Here is a 13,093-nt window from a genome sequence, read left to right as displayed (position 1 = left end):
TAACTGATTAGTCGAAGTACAAACCAATGTGTGACCAATAAGTATTGGCTTTATTTACACACATTACAAGACATCTTTCTGAAGGAAATGGGGTTTTTGCTGTTTCGGAATAGTGTGGGGTTCGAGTTAATATGAAATATACTCCCAAACATACCAATACACATCACCCTTTCGGCTAGCTGCTGGAAATGGCAAAAATACAACCCTTTTGCGCTCTTTCGTGGTGGCGCACCCCTTCCATTAATTTGGCGTCCTCCCTCCTCCACCAAATCGGGTGCAAAAAATGAGGTCACAAACCACGTAGAGCGATTGGAAGAGGAGAACCAACCCCCAGGCTCTGTGTTGTTTTGGAATGGAAACGACATTATAAAGTTGTGCAAAAATCTTAAGCAAAGTAGAGAGGGAGTTTATTTTCTGTGATTTGAAGGTTTCGTCGAGTGGGAATCTGAAACTGAACCTGAATAAATGATATTTTAATTGTACAGTACAGTTTTGCATATATTTCATTGATATTGATACTTATAGAGACTTTTTTTTGTTTACACTAGAACTATCAATCGTTTTCTTATTGTTGTTTACTTCATTAAACCATTTCGGAAGTGTTTGAATTTTTTTTTTAATATGTATTTTGTGATCGAGCAGTAGAACAGATATGTAAAAGTAATGCGAGTAATTTTTCCCAGCTTGGTTTATTATGTTATAAATATTTAACACGACCCATTCAAAAATGGACATTCCTTTGTTGCGAAGCTTTTCGTTAAAATGATTGATTCTAGTTCTAGTGTTTGCAAAAGATAACAGCAATGTTATTTCAAATGTTTAATGTTTCAAATTTCTTCTTTTTTTAGATTAAATCCGCTGCTGTGTTCGTTGCGTTCGGTTTCCGTTCCCGGTTTTACTTTAGTTCGGAAATTTTATTTTGATTGAAATAACAAAAATACTCATCTTCAACAACAACAACATCCAAAATGGCAGATCAACAACAGTACTTCCTAAAGTGGAATGACTTCCAGACGAACATGGTGACATCATTCCGTCATCTACGAAACGAGAAAAGCTTTACAGATGTAAGTAGAGCAAACGAAATTTCGCGTCCAAACGTTTCAACATATAGTAATTGCATTTCATTTCTCCTTTTGTAGGTAACGCTCGCTTGCGAAGGACAGACATGCAAAGCGCACAAGATGGTCCTATCGGCTTGTAGTCCATATTTTAAATCCCTTCTGGAGGTAAAGCCATAGTTCGTGGTTTGCGGATTTCATTCCCTCATCATGTACCGATATTGATCGCTCTGTTTTGCTATATTCCTCAGGAAAATCCCTCGAAACATCCCATCATCATCTTAAAAGACGTATCCTACAACCATTTGCAGGCGATCCTCGAGTTTATGTACGCCGGCGAGGTAAATGTGTCGCAGGAGCAGCTACCGACGTTTCTAAAAACCGCCGACCGACTGAAAGTGAAGGGCCTGGCGGAAACGCCGACAAATATCAAGCGGGAAGGTTGATTTCGATGGCCGCAAGCCATCCTTCTTCAGTTTTTTTGTCTCTTCCTTTTTATTATCAAAAAAGAACTCTTTTATATATACAACACACATATATATATATACACCTACACCGATACCCGATACATAGCTATTAGTAGTGAAGAAACGAAAGCAAGTGGAGCAAGTGGCGGAAGATTGTTTGACACCCGCGCGTGTGTGTTTGTGGGACGATACACAAGCAGAACAAAAAAAAAACGTTGAAGGGCAATGTGTTTTCTTTTTTCTGTTTCTCATTTTATTACTAAACACACACATGCACACAAGTGTTGTAAAACGCGGGGACTGCGAGGAGCAGAATGATGTTACTAAATCGTGTGCATATGTTGCTAAAGCGCTCTCAATACAGGAGCATATTAATCTAGCAAAGAAGAGCTGTGTAGGCAAGCGTAATGGTCAGTTGATAAGGAGGACGATAAAAGGAAGAAAGAGAGCAATTATTAGAACGATAGCGAAACAAAACTAATTTAGCAGTTCCAGGTGGGAAATGCCGATGCCCGGTTTAAGGCATTTAAGGCGCGCAGCCAGCGGCTTCGAATTTGGTTAGGGTGCAACGCGGGAAGTTAAGTTGAGGCAAGCAAAACTGTTAGAGAGAAAAAGGGGGGTACTGTTAGATCTACGATTAAGTGCGAAGTGTGAGTGAAAAAAAAACGGAAGGAACCAACAATTGACCAGCAAAACAAGCGAATGATCGGACGGACGCATATTATTATTAGTGATAAACGTAATGCAAACTATTCTACTATATAGGCTGGAACGAAAACAACAACAAAGAAGACGGACGGATGTGTTAGTAAGTGAGGAAGGGACACCAGGAAGTGAGATCGACAGTTTAGAAAGAGGATTGGAAATGTCTGATAGAATTATGTAGACACGTTGTGTACACACAGAAACCACACACCTTACAAAAGGCCTTTTTACATCTTTTTTACCTTATCGGTTGGCATGTTCAAAAACCGTTTTGTTTATCCAATATAAGTAATTCGAAATTCACACAATTGGTAATTGCCAAACGCATATTTCATCATATTTCCATACACGCAGACAAAAAATTTGCATCAAAATACAACAAAAGCCACACGTGCTTGTGTATCCCCTGGTTAAAGGCCTTAAAATGCATAGATCGTATTGAGGGATGGATGCAAACAAGAGCAGAATAGACGAGGAGCATGTGCATGGGTGTGTGTGTATATGGTTTAGGCATAAAAAGAGCACCACATAATTACCATTTATTCCAAATGAAAAGTTGTACAATACTTCTCTCGAACGTAGGATTTTTATTTCATCTTAGTTTGTATCTCTGTTGCCGTTTTGGTAGTTCCATCAACGTTTCTATTGTTTCAGAATAACGTTTAACTTCTTTTACATTTCGTATCGTATGCAGCTTTGAATTCGTTTTCTTGTGCACCGATTGTGCGGCGATGGATTGTTTGAAATCTCCCAACTATCAATTACATTTTCCAATATAAAGTTGTTTTCTGTACTGATAGTTTGTTGCTTTTTTGCTTGCTAACCGTGGAGTTAATGCTCGGTTTATGATTTATACTCCCCCCAATTGTTCCATTTTTAATTACTCTGCCACAACGAGGCATAAAGAGCTACGCGTTATAAGCCACAGAAGATGAACACACAGCAACGCAACAACAGGGATGGAAAGGAAGCATTGTGTGCATTCTTTCCTCCGTTTCCGTTTCGTTTGCGTAACAAAAACCTGTACATATTAGCGTGAGTTGGTAGTGCGAAGTAAAGATTCATTCGCTTGTCGCTTGATAAACGGAGCAAATCGAAAAAAAAACAAACGTTGAAGGATAAAGCGATCAATTCACATACACCAAAATGGCGATGAGAGAAGAAAGATCAACGGGATGCAAAGGTGGAAGGGAATCTTCCCGCGTGCGCACAGGAATATCAGGCCCCTCATCATTCGGGTTGCGTAAGTAAAATGCACCTGAAGGCGGAAACGCGATTCACTGCGGTTCATTTGATAATAGAACACAGTTTTCCTATCGTGTTACAGTTTCGTTAGAATTTTCCGTTTATGCAAACAAATTGAACTGAATTGACTGGACGACGGTGGGATATTTTCGTGACGAGCTTCTCGATACATGTGAAAAGGTTTAGCTCCTCGCACTTTCCGTTACATTGAGGTAAATAATATTGCAAAGGTCTTATTACGTTCGTTGTTAGCACTATTACTAATTCTGTGGAGATGCGAATACATTTTGTAGGAAGTAAATAACTGCGCGCATGACGACGCCCCACGCGTTTATCTTTCTGTTCCGGTTATTTCGTATCGATTGTGGCAATGTGGTAGATCCGAAATGATTTCGAGAGTTTGAAAATTCGAGCAAGACGTGCTTGTTGGAATCCTTGGTTTTGACCTTATGCAGCAGTCCTCTTAATCGCTTATAGTCGATCGCCATCCTCAGAAAGTCTGATATTCCGACCATTTTAACGAACGCATCAACGCCATCACTATCTCAATTTGAACCTACTGCGTCTGCCCTGTCCATGTGGATGACCTAAGAGAGGATTTTATGGGTTGGGTTGTCCGTTGTTGCCTCCATTCCACACTTACAGGGCTAAAAATCCATCTGAATGAACAGCTTTCTCTCGAACTCGGTTCAGCTCGCAAGAGGCATCGTCAATTTCATTGTACATGTCTCAGACATAAGCAGCGGAACTAGGTAGGTTGCATATACACCCAGCTCCATCGCAACAGGTGGTTTGAGTAGAGTAGTTTCCTCACAAAGTAAAAGGACAGATTGGCAGATGATGAACGTATCTCAACAACAAAGTTGTTGGCGATGATGACCTTTGATGACCGAGGTTGGACCATCATTATATATATGTATATATATGCCATCATTAATTCCGCAGAATCCAGCTTCGTTATACTCAAATATGACGTTTATCGCGCCTTCTCGATCCTCTGACAAACATCAGCTACGTAGGAGAGTCATAAACCAATATTGTCTATGTGATCAGTGTGTACGCCAAGATCTGGATTGACTTATAGAAGATTGTCCCCAAAAGTTTTACCTGCATGTCGCGGATGGCCCTCTCTAGCGATAGGTTGTATGGTAGACAAGCTTGCTCATCTCCTTGGTCGTTGGTAGATCTGGTTACTTTTCAACTATGCCTTACTCGATCGGTTACTGAAGCCTCTAGCGGCTCGTCGAACTGATCGTTTAATAATTCATAACAATTTAATTCAAATTCGCAAATTATTTTATTCTAATAATTAATTCAATAATGCGCGATCAGGCACGACCACACACTCTTGAATAGAGGGCTTTAAAAATAATATCTTTCCGTATGTGTATTGGCACGGTAACACTAAAACATAATATGAAATAACAGTTCTACTAACTAAAGTCTAGCTCGATCTCGCGGAATGTGTGGTTCGAGAAAAACCGATGGTATTTACCCACTACCACGCAGCTGCTCCAACTCCCGGTACGCCTTCTCAAGCATCCGTTTCTTCCAGTTATGATACGGTTCAAGTTTTTCGGGGCTAGCGTGTTTCCGTCCAACACCGCTACCGCTCGATTCTTCCCCCTTTTCCTTTGCAACGGCTTCTTCGCTTCGATTTTGATTTTTCCCCAATTGTTTCCCAACCGGCACAGCGGCCAAAATCTTGTCCCAGTTTTTCTCCAGCAGAGTCCACTGCGCTGGCTTTAAATGGCTTAATGCGACAAGTTTCGTCTTCGGTGGTTTCACCTTTTCGCGCTTGCAGGCCTGATACACGGCCATTGTCGCATACTGTGGATGTGAGAAATCGTTCTCACCCTGACCCTGTCCGGCATAGCGTTTGTACGCCTCCAGCAGTGCGGTCGCTACCTTCTGCACCTGGCTCATTCCCACCTGCACACAGATCTCTCCTATACCGAGCGTTTTATTGATGTCGAGAATTTTCTCCAACGTACGGCGCCCGTTGGCGTAGGATGTTTTCTTCATGCCGGACAGTTTCAGTGCCAGGTCGTTGTCGAACGGTAAACCAAGCAAACTGGAGGCGATATCGATGCACAGCGTAACCTTTGCGTAGTCGCCGAGATTACTCATCGCACCGCTGGATGAACGGATCGCCAACAGTCGCTGCAGTTCGGTTGCTTTGCTGCAAGAAACAAACTGTTAAGAACAACACCATGGATACGGTTGGTATCACTGAACTTACGGTGCAAGGGACTCATGGTTCGTTAGGCCAAATTTTTGAATAAGCTGAGCCAATAGTTTGTTATCACCAGAGGCCATGGTTTGTGGTGGATCGTTTCACTTTTTGTTTACCGTTGGGCAACAAGCTTAAGATCATTCCACGCCTATTTGGCGCGAATTCAAATGTCAAACGATTTCTGCGGAAGACGCACAATGACAGATCGGAAATAAAAAAAAAATACACAAACAAAGCAGCGCTGCCATATCACGGTATAAACGTGATCGATCGTTGTTTAGGAAGGTTTTCTTTTCGTTATCAAATAGCAATCTTCACCTCTCAACAGTAGCGCAATAAATACGATGTTCAAACACAAAGAGAAAAACATAACCAAGCGTTCGTTGGAAATTATCCACCCAATAAGGATATGATTTAGTTACCATCTTTAATTCAACTTACGACCAACATGATTTAGCAAATCCGTATTCTAGTGCGCTCAGAGCATCTCTGGCATTTGAATGTAATAATAATGTAGACACGACTCGCAATGATCCAAAATGGCAACTCGAACAGCGTTAAGCGAGCGTTTTTCTTTGTTTTTTTTTCCTCCCTTCCGCTTCTGATTTCTGTCTTGGTCATCTTTCCTAGACTGACTCCAAATGAGAGTGTTGTACATCACAGCAAAACGGGCGCTGCCTATCCCCACTCTATCCATCGAACGCAAGTAAGATTCATTTAATGTGTAGCATCTTCTCCTCCGATCGTGCATGGTTATTCTTCCGCGTCGGCAAATTTTTCTTCATCTGTAACAAACGGTTTCGGTGCAGGTTAGTTTCTGTTTTCCCCGGTGGTAAGACATACACCATTCGAACTCACCATCGAGCTGCAAGTTTCGCATATCTCCAACCTCCTCCAGCTCATCCTCTTCCGCCTCCATGTAGTCTTCGTCCTCGCTAACATCCGAGCCCGGGTTTAAACTCTGACACTCACGCATGGCACTGAAAATTTGATCCAAAATCTCTCGGCTAGTCGGTTGCAGCCATATCTCTGTCATTGCCGCCTCGGATATTTCGGAATCGTGCCCCTCGTCATCTTCCCCCAGTTCATCCGGATGCGCATCACCATTGTTCTCCGGCTGTCCGCTGTAAAAGCCGGGCCAGACGATGTTTACGTCCAGCATCATAAACAGACCTTCCCCCGGTACGGACGAAATGGCATGTACTCCAACACGGGGCCATGGAATGCTGATACTGGCATTCCTTTCCTCGCAGCTCCAAATGCACGAACTAATCGGTAGGAAATGCACCGTTACACCTTAGCCGTGCAGGATTACTTTCATAGTTAATCGAAATTCTATTTACCTTTCCGTCAAATGCAACGATCCCGGGGATGGAATCAAACTATCGCCCATCTTCAACTTCACAACCGACGCGGAGTAAATTATCCCATCCGTCGGCGTGAATGCCTCTCCTATGGTAACCATACTTTTTATGATATCGCGCTCACAATGTGTACGATGATTTAGACTATTGACAATACTGGTAATACGGGTATTGGCCTTCCAATTTTGGTTATCGAGTTCCGTGCACGACAGTGGGTATTCGCTGCTCAGTTTTTCAAAACAACACGCCAGAAGCAGCGTTGGTACAGGGTGTTCCAAACCAAAATGCACCGATTGTCAAAATCAACAATTTCGTTTTTCTGTCCCAACCGGCATGCCGAAAACAAACACTTGTCGTTTGGTCACTCTTGCGATGCGAGCTTTTTATAATCATTTAATCTTTTTTACAAAGGTGGTTATTTAGGGAATATGGAAGAAAATGATAGACAGTAGCTAAAGCTTTCTAATAAACCTTATTTTCCATTGAATGTGGTTGTGCATTTTTGTCATCCGAGCGTTTGATCGAATTATTTGGGTACTGATCGTTTGTCTGTCAAAATCGTTTCTCGCTGATAGGCTAGTTTGACGTTTGGGTAGCATTGGCATCCAACTGCGAACGCACGTGTTTTCTCGATTGGTGCGGCGTGCGGCTGTACCACAGAATACTTTGCTAAAATTCCTTTTTTTTCCAATCCAATCGTTAGATTGTGCTATATCTTGATCTAAAGATAGAAGCCAATTCCTAGTGAAAGTATTAACGTTTAGGAAAAAGTGTTTCCTGCTACATTTCAACATGGGTAGGCCAGGTACGTAATGCAAGCGGCGTGCCTCAAAGTTCTCGTGGCCGGCGTCTGTAGCTACATTTGTTTAATATTAACGTAGGAAGAGAAGTACATTTTTCTTGTTTGTTCATGCATTTTCCATAGAAAATTAGATTTCATTGAGGAAATGTTTAACTTTATGAGCATTTGTTTTGATTTGTGTTTGCACGCAGTGAGTCCTGGAACGTTTTTCTAACCTCTCTTCTTGTGCGTTTGATAGGATTCTCTCCCCGAGGAGGTGGCGGACGAGGCGGACGTGGCGGATTCGGTGGGGGTCGTGGGTTCGGTGGTGGCCGTGGTGGAGGAGGTGGAGGAGGTGGCGGCGGTGGCGGCCGTGGCTTCGGAGGACGAGGTGGCGGTCGTGGTGGAGGTCGTGGTGGACCGGGAGGCCGCGGAGGTCGTGGTGGTGGACGTGGAGGCGGAAGGGGTGGCTTCAAGGGTGGTAAAACCGTGGTTATCGAGCCTCATCGTCATGAGGGTATTTTCATTGCTCGCGGTAAGGAGGACGCGCTGGTTACGCTGAACCTGGTACCCGGATCCGAAGTCTACGGTGAAAAGCGCATTTCGGTCGATGTAAGTAAATGTTCTGCATTTATTCGATGAATAGTGACAGCTTTTGGTGTGATGACGCGCACAGGGGTATTGAATTGGCAGCATGTAGCCAACGGAGTCGCACCGTTCGTGGAAAGTGGAGCCCGAGGCATACCTTTCCGCTGGTGCGCGCTTCGTAGAACCTGCTTACTGATGCACATTAGCTGTACATACCTTTATGATTGTTTGTTTACCATCATTAACTTGATTCTTGTTTGCTATCCTCTTTTCACAGACCGATGTAGGGGAAAAGAAGGAGTACAGAGTATGGAATCCATTCCGGTCAAAGTTGGCCGCCGCAGTGCTGGGAGGTGTAGATAAAATTCACATGCCACCCGGTTCCAAGGTGCTGTATCTTGGTGCCGCTTCCGGCACAACGGTCTCGCACGTGTCAGATGTGGTCGGCCCGGAAGGGCTAGTCTATGCGGTCGAATTCTCTCACCGATCTGGTCGTGATCTGTTGAACGTGGCTAAGAAACGTACCAACATTATACCAATTATCGAGGACGCTCGTCATCCACACAAGTATCGCATGCTGGTCGGATTGGTCGATACCGTATTTGCGGACGTTGCCCAACCGGATCAGGCCCGTATCGTAGCCCTGAATGCGCATAATTTCCTCAAAAACGGTGGACACTTCGTCATATCAATTAAGGCATCATGCATCGATTCGACCGCCGTGCCAGAAGCGGTGTTTGCCGCCGAGGTGAAGAAATTGCAGGCGGAAAAGCTTAAACCCCAGGAACAGATCACACTCGAACCGTACGAGCGAGACCACGCTGTGGTTGTGGGTGTTTACCGAGCGCCTCCGAAGAATGCGGCGTAGTAACGGTCGGTTTTCACAATTTGAGTGGACTCTTTCTTAGCTTGTAAGAACTAATTTTCTTCTACATTTCAACTACAAAATGATACCACATTACAAAGCAAACAAATACGTCGCTATATGTATAATCAGTACATAAAAGATACAGAAACGATCGGTGGTAATAATGTCGTTTAATTTTAGCTTTTATTTTGTTGGATTTACACCCGATGCAAGACAGATAAGAAAATAAATAGAGCTATATTACAACACACAACTCTGTCCGTCAGTGGCCGTTTTTAATTTTCCCTGTCTGTTCATTTTTTACCTCAACTTCATCCGCATCACCATGTAGAACTTCCGACAGTTGCAGCCAGACAAGTGCTTTAGCTAATGGATCATTCCTCGACGGAATACGGTCATAATTCCAGTAGGTGAATTCTCTAAAAGCTCCCGCAAATGTAAGCGTCCGATCATCTTCGGCCGAGAGTGGTTTCTTCGTCTCTTGAAACATTACACCCGTGTAACCTTCCGGAAGTGTTGTAACTTTTCCCTGCAGCGGATATCCTCGAAGAGCGTTGTGCAGGGCTGAAACGGAACGAATCGTTTATTAGGGAGGTGAGCAACAACAATACAGGAAATAAAACACACTTCCATCAGGTTGTGTTTCGGTGTATGGTGTAAAAAACTGCTCCAGATTAGCCGGTCCGTCACCGTTGATCGTAGCGGGGATGTACTGTATCTTGGCCGGTTTATTCAAACTGTTTGCAACATCCTTCGAGCTCAACTTCAAATTAATAGCCATACTTTACTCCTTGCAAACGTTTAGATTAATAAGAGAGGTGTTTGTAAGCCAAAACAAAATTGTTACAATACAAGCGATTTGTTTCGCGCGTTGATCTTCTTTTTCCTGTTGTGTCTTTCTTCCTGCCTGAATGTGATTTTTTAAATTGTAACATAAAAGGTTTGTAACATTATACAGTGAATGAAATAGTAATCATTATTGTAATAAAAAAAAGAGCATAAAATAAAAGATAAGTAACTTATTGAAGAAATGTTTTACCCGGAAACAGAATGCAATTATTGTTCCGAGACACTTTCACGATAAAGCTATGCCCACAGGTAGTCAACTCCCGAATGAAAACGTATCGTTTGACAGTAGAATGCACCACAGCGCTGGACAGTGACAGCGGAAGGTAAACACCGAAACCACCGTATAACCGTATATAGCGTGCAACGCGTGCGAGAACGAGAGCAGAACACATGCTGTAGATTATCGCAAAACAGCAGTCCAAACCGTTTCCTCGAAGTGCACTTGTTAGGTGTGTGTTTATACCATCGTTAGAAGTGCGTAGAGTAGGTTGGTCACCGTCGGTCATTAATTGTGCTGCAGCGTATTCGTGTGCGCTTCTTGAGTGAGTTCTTCTTTGGGAATGTTTGCAAATGGGCCCGTACGAATGTGTTCTTTCATCCCCCCATGCAGGGGTAGTGCGTGTGTTACTTGAAACAAAAATGCCCACCTCATTTAGATCCGCCCGCTAAAGGGGATATAGTTGCGTTTCAGTGCCGTGATGTGTGTGCGATTGTGTGAATCCGTTCACTTGGCTAGTGGTGCAGTATATTCTCCTCGCCGTGCTAGAGTTTTAACGTGGTTGCCGTCAAACAGTGTGCTGTTTGGAAGAATCGTCTACGTGGTGCTTGATGGTGTTGTTGTTGTTGTTGTTGTTGGGTTGGGCAGTTTCAATTGCATGCGTTGCTTCGATTCTTAACAATCTTGATCAATTCTTGCGATTCTGTACCGTCGCCGTTGACGTAGTCTGTTCAATCATAACCGACCACTCATCGTCGCTGTCGTTGTGTTTCTTCGCCTGTTTTTAACGAGTGGACTCTTCACGTCGAATACGGTACACACAAACACAACCGCCAACTGCCACCGGACACACGGGGCAAGTAGCAGCGCTGAAGCAACAAGCCAGCAAACGGGAACAACAAGAGCAATAGCACCAGCACACCAGGCGAGGGCGACGCATCGGCAGAGTGTGCGTGCGCTAGTTCGCGGACCAACATCGAAGCGAGTCCCGTGGTCTCCGGAGGTCGGGGGTCTTTTCGTTCCTTTCATGCATACACTCGCCGATTGCCGACACTCTCACCACCCTTTTCCACACCCTTAAGTTATGCGCTTCATCATCATCGATGACTGGAACAGCGGTATGTCTGTGTGCGTGTGTGGGACAGATAAAAGTGGACACCCGAAACAGGGATCGCGAGTAGACGGGCCTTTGCTCTTTTGCTTGATCAGTCGCGCGACCAAAGGCAGACGTACCTTTGTGTGCCCTGCGTGAAAGGGCGTGAAAGAGATACGACGACGCTGTGTGTGCTGGGCGGCCGTCACGCCTACACGCAAACAGCATGAAGACGTCGACCACACGACGACGACGACGACCACTACCAACGGGCCCTGGGGGCGAAAGGCCCCGGACGGGTACGAAGAATGCGAAGAAAGGGATACGACACAAAGCGGACCGCGCCGCTCAACGATCAAGGCAAATTAGCGAAGCAACCACGAAGAAGGCGCGCCTGCGATGGGTAGCTGGCGGTGGCGGCGATCGCAGAATATTTTTGCCCCGGTTTTTATTTTACAGTGGCAAACGATTAAAAAAAACACAGACAAGGCGTAATTTGTTGCCTAATGTCATTTTGACAGCTATAGGTGAGCATTTTTTGTTTACCTGTGTTTTCACTGGTGATGCTGAAGCTATCGCATCAATGCTTATGCGATCAAAGGTACCAGTGCACTGCTGCTAAGTACTGCGAAGAGAATGGACATTGCTGGTTTATAACAACATGCGAGATACAGTCAACCCTCTCATAACGAGTACCTCTTTTAGCTAACAAAATCTCGCATAATGCTTCTGGGGCCACATTGAAGCAGTTTTGGTCTGATATTGAATGATCAAAAGCAGCTCAGGTCGATGTCATCAGAGAACCCGTCATTAACGAGATTGCGAAACTAACCAATGGGTTATGTTTAGTTATTGGAAACAGTATCATCTAAAAGCTTCGTAAGGAGTATGTACAAGAATCCCTTGGACAGTCCGAAGATCTTGGGGAGTTACTACTGTCATACAGGACTATTCAGCTAAATGAAGTCAAAGAAAGTTAAACTTGTCTGAGCTAGACCTCTTGAGGTTGTAATGCCACTAATGAAGGAGAATTTCCATATCTTTACAACCTAATAAAATGCAAAAACAAATTATATGCACTTTCCATAAGCATTACTTCGGTGTGGAACGGATTATTCTTTTTTTCATACAAATTGTATGGAAAAAGCATCTGACGCATAAAGATTTATTCGTATAACGAGTAAAACACTGGATGTTTTCCTTCTAAAAGTCGCCTGAAGAGCAAAGAATAAAGACGATTCTATAACATTCAAGTATAAACGATATTGCAACCGCGAAAATTTGAGATACGAGGATCACGCTAATCAGAGCGGTAACAGTGTTCCTAGGGAACTATTTCTACCGCTTTATTCGAGATGGCCATTTAGTTTGGATCATTCAAAGTCTGATCAGCAAAAAGGATAATATCTGAAGCGATAATTGGGTAACGGGGCACAACATGTAGCATCACCTTCAGAAAGGGGGCGCGACCATCAGAATTGACAAAGGAGGGGGGGGGGAACACATCAATGAATGTGCGAAGAACTCGTCGCCATTTCTTCTTCCATTGATGATCGTACACCATCACCGTCGTCATCATTATTGGTTCGGCGCACAACAAATGTGAGGCACACGGCGTA

At 43.8% G+C, this 13,093-nt stretch overlaps 5 protein-coding genes across 5 annotated transcripts; 2 read left to right on the top strand and 3 right to left on the bottom strand.

The window, feature by feature from the left end:
• The first annotated feature begins 968 nt into the window (after window positions 1–968).
• LOC128719437 (longitudinals lacking protein-like) lies at window positions 969–1,507 on the top strand. The gene is made up of 3 exons (XM_053813062.1): window positions 969–1,067; window positions 1,143–1,229; window positions 1,313–1,507. Exons 1-3 carry the CDS (start codon window positions 969–971, stop codon window positions 1,505–1,507), a joined length of 381 nt encoding a protein of 126 aa, XP_053669037.1.
• Window positions 1,508–4,969: 3,462 nt separating this feature from the next.
• Window positions 4,970–5,797, bottom strand: LOC128708134 (origin recognition complex subunit 6). Its single transcript, XM_053803093.1, has 2 exons — window positions 5,721–5,797; window positions 4,970–5,660 (listed from the first exon to the last, which is right to left on the bottom strand). Exons 1-2 carry the CDS (start codon window positions 5,795–5,797, stop codon window positions 4,970–4,972), a joined length of 768 nt encoding a protein of 255 aa, XP_053659068.1.
• A 670-nt stretch (window positions 5,798–6,467) lies between these two features.
• On the bottom strand, window positions 6,468–7,179 carry LOC128708080 (methylosome subunit pICln). The gene is made up of 3 exons (XM_053803038.1): window positions 7,058–7,179; window positions 6,573–6,982; window positions 6,468–6,499 (listed from the first exon to the last, which is right to left on the bottom strand). The coding sequence occupies exons 1-3, from the start codon at window positions 7,177–7,179 to the stop codon at window positions 6,468–6,470; spliced, it is 564 nt and encodes a 187-aa protein (XP_053659013.1).
• Window positions 7,180–7,870: 691 nt separating this feature from the next.
• On the top strand, window positions 7,871–9,315 carry LOC128710444 (rRNA 2'-O-methyltransferase fibrillarin). Its single transcript, XM_053805497.1, has 3 exons — window positions 7,871–7,883; window positions 8,119–8,471; window positions 8,725–9,315. The coding sequence occupies exons 1-3, from the start codon at window positions 7,871–7,873 to the stop codon at window positions 9,313–9,315; spliced, it is 957 nt and encodes a 318-aa protein (XP_053661472.1).
• Window positions 9,316–9,577: 262 nt separating this feature from the next.
• LOC128708183 (ribonuclease H2 subunit C) lies at window positions 9,578–10,096 on the bottom strand. Its single transcript, XM_053803143.1, has 2 exons — window positions 9,943–10,096; window positions 9,578–9,879 (listed from the first exon to the last, which is right to left on the bottom strand). Exons 1-2 carry the CDS (start codon window positions 10,094–10,096, stop codon window positions 9,578–9,580), a joined length of 456 nt encoding a protein of 151 aa, XP_053659118.1.
• Window positions 10,097–13,093: the final 2,997 nt, after the last annotated feature.

This window comes from Anopheles marshallii, chromosome 2, assembly GCF_943734725.1.
Source record: "Anopheles marshallii chromosome 2, idAnoMarsDA_429_01, whole genome shotgun sequence".
In the NCBI taxonomy this organism is placed as follows: Eukaryota; Metazoa; Arthropoda; class Insecta; order Diptera; family Culicidae; genus Anopheles; species Anopheles marshallii.
The sequence above is the reverse complement of the archived record's forward strand: the minus strand, read 5'-3'. Positions and strand labels throughout refer to the sequence as shown.

Bases quoted from the DNA above. Each gene is read 5' to 3' on its own strand.
- LOC128719437 (XM_053813062.1), top strand. From the start codon at position 969: ATGGCAGATCAACAACAGTACTTCCTAAAGTGGAATGACTTCCAGACG. The intron at 1,068-1,142 runs GTAAGTAGAGCA...CTCCTTTTGTAG, and splicing joins ACGAGAAAAGCTTTACAGAT to GTAACGCTCGCTTGCGAAGG. The intron at 1,230-1,312 runs GTAAAGCCATAG...TATATTCCTCAG, and splicing joins ATTTTAAATCCCTTCTGGAG to GAAAATCCCTCGAAACATCC.
- LOC128710444 (XM_053805497.1), top strand. The intron at 8,472-8,724 runs GTAAGTAAATGT...CTCTTTTCACAG, and splicing joins AAAAGCGCATTTCGGTCGAT to ACCGATGTAGGGGAAAAGAA.
- LOC128708134 (XM_053803093.1), bottom strand. From the start codon at position 5,797: ATGGCCTCTGGTGATAACAAACTATTGGCTCAGCTTATTCAAAAATTT. The intron at 5,661-5,720 runs GTAAGTTCAGTG...TGTTTCTTGCAG, and splicing joins AACCATGAGTCCCTTGCACC to CAAAGCAACCGAACTGCAGC.
- LOC128708183 (XM_053803143.1), bottom strand. From the start codon at position 10,096: ATGGCTATTAATTTGAAGTTGAGCTCGAAGGATGTTGCAAACAGTTTG. The intron at 9,880-9,942 runs GTGTGTTTTATT...GTTCCGTTTCAG, and splicing joins CGAAACACAACCTGATGGAA to CCCTGCACAACGCTCTTCGA.
- LOC128708080 (XM_053803038.1), bottom strand. From the start codon at position 7,179: ATGGTTACCATAGGAGAGGCATTCACGCCGACGGATGGGATAATTTAC. The intron at 6,983-7,057 runs GTAAATAGAATT...CCTACCGATTAG, and splicing joins TCGTTGCATTTGACGGAAAG to TTCGTGCATTTGGAGCTGCG. The intron at 6,500-6,572 runs GTGAGTTCGAAT...CGTTTGTTACAG, and splicing joins GCGAAACTTGCAGCTCGATG to ATGAAGAAAAATTTGCCGAC.